The sequence below is a fragment of the Megalobrama amblycephala genome, unplaced genomic scaffold, assembly GCF_018812025.1.
Source record: "Megalobrama amblycephala isolate DHTTF-2021 unplaced genomic scaffold, ASM1881202v1 scaffold201, whole genome shotgun sequence".
NCBI lineage: Eukaryota > Metazoa > Chordata > Actinopteri > Cypriniformes > Xenocyprididae > Megalobrama > Megalobrama amblycephala.
Window position 1 is genome coordinate 725,673 of NW_025953337.1, and position 7,139 is coordinate 732,811.

Below are 7,139 nucleotides of genomic sequence, written 5' to 3' on the forward strand. Positions count from 1 at the left end.
TCTTATTGTGCAACAGTGTGTATACTGGTTTACCTTTGTGCTGTTTTATAAAGAATGTCGTTTCAATGTGGGGTACTTGTGCACAGAAAAACTAATATTGCTAAAGCCACGCAGACTAAGAAGTTTTTTGTTGTTTTTTTTAAAAAGGTGAAACTACTGTTCAAAAGTTTGAGGTAAGTAGATTTTTTTTTTTTTGAAAGAAATTATTATTTCCATTTAGCAAGGAAGCATTAAATTAATCAAGAAACAAAAGACATTTAATTTATAATGTTCTAAAAAGTTTATATTTCAAATAAATGCTGTTCTTTGGAACTTTCTATTTATCAAAGAATCCTTAAAAAAAAAAAAAGTTATCAGTTTCTCCAAAAATAAGCAGCCACAACTATTTTTAACAGATACATTTCTTAAGCAGAAAATCAACATATTAAACTGATTTCTTAAAGGATCATGTGACACCGATAATTCAGCTTTTCCATCACAGGAATAAATTACATTTTAAAATGTATTAAAATATAAAACAGTTAACATTTTAAATTGTAGTAATATTTCACAATATTGCTGTTTTAGCTGTATTTTTGGTCAAACAATTGAAGCCTTGGTCAGCATAAGAAACTTCTTTCAAAAACATTAAATATTACCAACCCCAAACTTTTGAATGGTATATGAGTTTCTAGAAACAAAGGTAGGTTCTGTGAAAATTACACAAGATATTTTAAATATTTGAAGTACCAGATCACATCTTACCAAAGTATTTCCATGACTCTGCAGTCGTTAATGATTACTGAATTTTAGTTCAAACAAACAAACAAACAAACAAAAAACAATGAAATATTTTAGAGCTAAATGAGTAAGTGTACTACAAATTGGGATCCAAGTCCTTTAGGGGTGGGGACTCAACTGCATTTGTTTATTTTTCTTAAAATATCTGCTTTTTCATGCTCCTTGGCAACAGGAACAAATCACAAAAATTAAAGGGATAGTTCACCCAAAAATGAAAATTCTGTCATTAATTACTCAACCCTATGTGGTTCCAAACCAGTAAGACTTTTGTTCATCTTCGGAACACAAATGAAGATCTTTTAAATAAAATCTGAGATTTATGTCCCTCCATTGACAGCTATGCAACTACCACGTTGACACTTCAGAAAGTTCATAAACAGATCATAAAACTAATCTATTTGAATTGAGCTGTTCAGACCAAATTTTCTGATAAGACTCAATCACTTTATAGGATGAACAGATTAAATTTAGGCTTTTATTCGCATTTAAACCTTGATCAGCAAAAAAACAGAAGCTCAACTGAACATGCTTGATGCGCAAGAATGAACCTCTTGTTGCGGAAGCTCAAACATGATGCATAACATGCGAGAATGAACCTCATTGGTTCTCGCATGTCAAGCAAATTTGCTTGAGCTTCCATTTACCAGATCTGATGGCTGCGCTGATTAATGTTTATATGTGAATAAATATGTGAATACATTTATTGCTCACCCTCATGTTGTTCTACACCCACAAGACCTTTTTTCATCTTTGGAACACAAATTATGATAGTTTTGATGAAATCCTCTATTGCCAGCAATGTCACCAGACTTCTCAAAATCCAGAAAGGTACTCAAAACATATTTAAAACAATTCATGTGATTGCAGTGGTTCTACCTTAATATTATAAAGAGACGAGAATACTTTTTGTGCGCCAAAAGAAACCCAACAAAATAACGACTTTTCAACAATATCTGGTGATGGCCAATTTCAAAACACTGCTTCAAACCTTTACGATTCTTTTGTTTTGAATCAGTTGTTTGGAGTGCCAAAGTCACGTGATTTCAGCAGTTTGATACGTGATCTGAATCACTGATTCGAAACAAAAGATTCTTAAAGCTTTGAAGCAGTGTTTTGAAATCGGCCATCACTAGATATTGTTAAAAAACAATTTTGGCACACAAAAAGTATTCTCGTTGCTTTATAATATTAAGGTAGAACAATGTACTCACATGAACCATTTTAAAATGCTTTGAGTACCTTTCTGGATCTTGAGAAGTTTGGTGACATTTCTGGCAACAGAGGCCTCACTGAGCCATCGGATTTTATCAAAAATATCTTAATTTGTATTCCGAAGATGAACAAAGGCCTTACGGGTGTAGAACGACATGAGGGTGAGCAATAAGTTACATAATTTTCATTTTTGGGTGAACTAGCCTTAAAGAGCCAGGGGATGAAAACTTTTGAACAGGATGAACACGTCCAAATTTTTCTTATTTTGTTGGAACATCTTTTTTTTTTTTTTCCCCTTATTTAGTGCTGCCCAAGATACTTGCATGTTTCCCAGAAGACAAATTAAGTACACTTTACCTTGATCTTCAAATTCAAAAAGTTCTCTTTAGAACAGGGTTATTTTAATAAATTCAGCCATTTTTTTTTTTTTTTTTTTTTATCTTTTATTTCAAATCGAACATGCCTGACGCACGAGAATGAACCTCTTCTTGCAGAAGCTCAAACGTGATGTGTAACATGGAATTTGGACTAAACCATTCAATTCGTATGGATTAGTAAAATTAAGGATGATCCAAGGCACTCGAATCTTACAGAAAATGTTTTTTTAGAAAGCCTTTATTTCATCATGGCTAAATATTAATACAGGTGACAAGTGCACAGTCTGCACACCTACACGTTGCGGCTGATTTTGCCTACATCAGGGTGTAGTTTTAGAGTCTCTTTGTGAACTTTTTGAAGCATCAAAGTGTCAGTTGTGTAGATGTCAATGGAGGGACAGGAATTGCCCAGATTTCATAAAAAAGATCATCATTTGTGTTCCGAAGATGAGCGAAAGTCTTATGGGTTTGGAAAGGCATGAGGGTGAGTAATTAATGACAGAATTTTCATTTTTGGGTGAACTAACCCTTTAAGTATCATCCGTAAATATTCATTCAAAAACAAAATTAACTAAATTAATAATTTCACATATACAGTTGCATGAGGAAGTATGGGAACCACTTGCAGAATCTGTGAAAATGTGAATAATTTCAACAAAATCAGAGAGATCATACAAAATGCATGTTATTTAGTACTGTCCTGAATATGATATTTTACATAAAAGATGTTTAAAGTCCACATGACAAAAAAAAAAAAAAAAAAATGCTGAATTTACTAAAATAACCCCGTTCAAAAGCTTGTGAACCTTTGGTTCTTCATACTGTGTATGGTTACCTGGATCTACATTTTTTTTTTTTTTTTGATGGTTGTTCATGAGTCCCTTGTTTATTCTGAGCTGTTAATGTGAGCTCTGTTCAGAAAAATCCTCCAGGTTCTGCGGATTCTTTTTTGCATATTTGAACCCTTTCCAGCAGTGACTGTATGATTTTGAGATCCATCAGAATGAGGACAATTGAGGGACTCAAACACAACTATTAAAAAAAGGTTCAAACATTCACTGATGCTCCAGAAGGACACGATGCATTCAGACCCGGGGTCTGAAAACTTTTTGAATTTGAAGATCAAGGTAAATTGTACTTAATTTGTCTTCCGGGAAACATGCAAGTATCTTCTGTTGCTTCAGAAGGGCAGTATAAAATAAGAAAAATTTGGACATCTTCAACTTTTGAACGGATTTCAGCCCCCAGCTCTTTAAGGGCTTAGTTCACCCAAAAATGAAAATGATGTAATTTACTGCTCACCCTCATGTCGTTCTACACCCGTAAGACCTTAGTTCATCTTCGGAACACAAATTAAGATATTTTTGATGAAATCAGATGGCTCAGTGAGGCCTCTATCACCAGCAATGTCACCAAACTTCTCAAGATCCAGAAAGGTACTCAAAGCATATTTAAAACCGTTCATGTGAGTTCAGTGGTTCTACCTTATTATAAAGCGACGAGAATACTTTTTGAGTGCCAAAAAAAAAAAAAAAAAAAATTTCAACAGTATCTAGTGATGGCCGATTTCAAAACACTGCTTCGAAGCTTTACAAATCTTTTGTTTTGAATCAGTGATTCGGATTGCATATCAAACTGCTGAAATCATGTGACTTTGGTACTCCAAACAACTGATTCAAAACAAAAGAATCGTAAAGCTTTGAAGCAGTGTTCTGAAATCGGCCATCACTAGATATTGTTGAAAAGTCGTTATTTTGTTGTTTTTTGGGCGACAAAAAGTATTCTAATCCCTTTATAATATTAAGGTAGAACCACTGTACTCACATGAAATGTTTTAAATATGTTCTGAGAACTTTTCTGGATCTTGAGAGGTTCGGTGACATTGCTGGCAATAGAGGCCTCACTGAGCCATCGGATTTCATCAAAAATATCTTAATTTGTTTTCCGAAGATGAACAAAGGTCTTACGGATGTAGAACGACATAGGGGTGAGTAATAAATGACATTATTTTCATTTTTGGGTGAACTAACCCTTTAATGCATTGTGTTTCTTTCTGGAGCATAAGTTAATGTTTGAACCTCTTTTAATAGTTGTGTTGGAGTCCCTCAATTGTCCTCAGTGTGAAAGGATGGATCTCAAAATCATATAGTCACTGCATTTGTATCATCTCTCTTATTTTGTTAAAATTATTCACATTTTCACAGATTCTGCAAGTGGTTCCCATACTTTTTCAAGCAACTGTATACTGTTCCAGGCCCATAAATCAAATGTTTTTGTTTTCAAATTTTTAAATAGAGTAGTAATTTTTAAGTGTATGCAAAATTTATGCAAGCCCAAACTGTTTTTTTGACAATTGTTTGCTTGTTATAAATGTAAAAAAAAATAAAATAAATAAATATATATATATATATATATATATATATATATATATATATATATATATATATATATATATATATATATATATATATATCACGACTCCTTTTTCAACAACATCATGTTATTGGTTTGTGGGAAGTGTCAAAGGAATTCTCTGAAATTTATATAGATTTTTATATTGTAAAGACTGACAGAGAATATGAGGCAACATAAAGAGATAAATAAAATTAGAACTAAAACGTGAAATAATTTAATCGACAATATATTTGGGCAAAACACCATTAACGGTTTTCCACTGTTTACAACATACTGTCTTATCATGCATTAACACACTGAAGCATGTGCGCCATTAAATGTGAATCTGAAACGCTGCATGTTTGCTCTGTTTCTGAATGAAAGGCGCTTTCAAACATTCAATAATTATGGTGAATTAACAAAACTTAAATTAGTTGAGATGTGATTGTGACGTCATGGCAAAGACCCGCAAACTTAGGAGAAGTCGGTTTCTGGCCGTTTTTTTTTTTTTTTTTTTTTTTTTTTTTTTTAACGTAACATGAAAAGCATTGCAGGCTATTCTTGTTGTCATTTTAATCGTACAAACGACTAACATACATTACTGTCGACTGACCAAATATGGAGTCCGCGCTAAAGATTTTAATAAAATTCTGTCAGAAAAACATTACCTTCAGATGGCATAGGCTGAGAGGGTGTAAGCTACCATAGAGATGCTGTTTACAGTAAGACAGTGAAACGATTTGACGTGTCAAACGGAAATAAAACATCGATTCAGCTCGACTGAGACAGGTTGAGTCCTGGTCCTTTACTTTTGGGGGCTTTGAGTAATAACTCGTTATTCTCGGCTCTCAGTCTCTCCACCTCAATCTCCAGTTCCCGCACGCGCTGAGCGCCAGTGCCGTCAGCTGAGGATTCGGGATTTCTCCGGACGTGACGGAGCCAGTTGTTCTCCTCCTCTAACCGCGACATGCACTTTTCCAGCTCCAGGTATTCCCTAACAAGTTCTTGCTTGGACATATTTTGGAGAGTCTCGACGTGGTACCTCTCATAGGTCTCAGAGAAGTCTCTCTGCAAAAACTCCCCACCTGCGTGCCCGGGTCTGCCCATACCGTCGCTACCTCCTCCAACGCCGCCGCCACCGCCGCCGCCCTCCTCCTCGTCGTCTTCTTCGGCCTCAAAATTCTCATCCTCACTGGCCGTGTCATCGGAGCGGATCGCCCCGGATTTTCGACCGGCCAGCTCTGTGTTGAGGTCAGGTTCTTCGCGGTCGTGTTCCTCCATCAGGAACTGGGTAGTGTTGTATGGGGCGACGGGGAGACCTTTGGCGAACATTTCAGCACGCACCCGCGACGCCCGCGCAGTCTCGCGTTCATCCAGCTCTTTTTTCTCCTCCCAGGTTAATTTGAAGTAAGGCTTCCAGCGGCGCTTTTTTTTGGAGGGTCGCCGTCTGTGCTTCTTCTTGCCCTGGCGGCCATCTGACAGCCCCTCGGTGTTTAGTCTCGTGCATCCAGAGTCTCTCTTATTACTTGTTTTGTCCGCAGGAAACCCGTCGTCACTTGCTGCGTCGCCAGCCTTGGGCTCCGGATCGCTCCTATCCCGGCCGCGGCACATAGGATGTATATCTCCAGACACCAGACCCGGACAGATCTCCAGTTGATTTCTTTGCACTTGCTTCGAGGGGATGACACTTGTCAGACCATCTCTCTGCCGCCCTCTGCTGTCATCCTCCGGTGCAGTTTCTTCTTTAATAAGCTCCATAACTGTACACTCCCACCTGAAGGAGATACAAGTTTGTGATCAGTGAGATGGGGGGAAACCCTCCTTTGTTAAACTGCGGTATAAATAGAAATCAACTTAATAAACATTATAATTTAAACCAACCCACCAAACACTGAGGGGGAAAAGGGAAATATTTACTCAAAAAGTGAACGATTTTTAACATAAGAAACAGAATTAACAAACTCGTATAAGTAAAATTTGAGTTACCTTACCGTGCAATTCAAATCTCGTGTTTGAGTTACTATGCTGCCTAAGACTGTTGATGTTAACTCTTTTCGCTCCCTCTACTATTGACTTGCTTTCTCAACGGATATAAGAACACTTCCCTCCATTACAAACTCCAATTCGCTTCTGCTACGAAGAGGAGTGGGGCTTGTGAATTTATTACCTCCCCCACGTAAAGGCGCATGCGGCCAGTCCTCCAGTTTTTTTCCTGCTTTGTGGGACTTGAAGTCCCTCTAGGCATTGGAACACAACAATATCTCTGCCTCAAAACTCCATTACCCACAATTCAACAATTGTTTTCGGTCCTAAGCGGGTTACGCCCTCTCGCAATTTTTATTGGATAAAAAGTTTTTTGTGCGTTCGCTGAACCAT

General features: G+C 36.8%; 1 protein-coding gene across 2 annotated transcripts; it reads right to left on the reverse strand.

Annotated features, from left to right (window-relative positions):
- Positions 1–4,975: 4,975 nt before the first annotated feature.
- Positions 4,976–6,915, reverse strand: hexim1 (HEXIM P-TEFb complex subunit 1). Of its 2 annotated transcripts, none has more exons than XM_048179477.1 (2): positions 6,755–6,915; positions 4,976–6,537 (listed from the first exon to the last, which is right to left on the reverse strand). In XM_048179477.1, the coding sequence occupies exon 2, from the start codon at positions 6,519–6,521 to the stop codon at positions 5,535–5,537; it is 987 nt and encodes a 328-aa protein (XP_048035434.1). In that variant the 5' UTR covers positions 6,522–6,537; positions 6,755–6,915; the 3' UTR covers positions 4,976–5,534. The 2 variants fall into 2 exon arrangements, with proteins under 2 accessions (XP_048035434.1, XP_048035435.1); XM_048179478.1 differs by having other exon boundaries at positions 6,750–6,910.
- Positions 6,916–7,139: the final 224 nt, after the last annotated feature.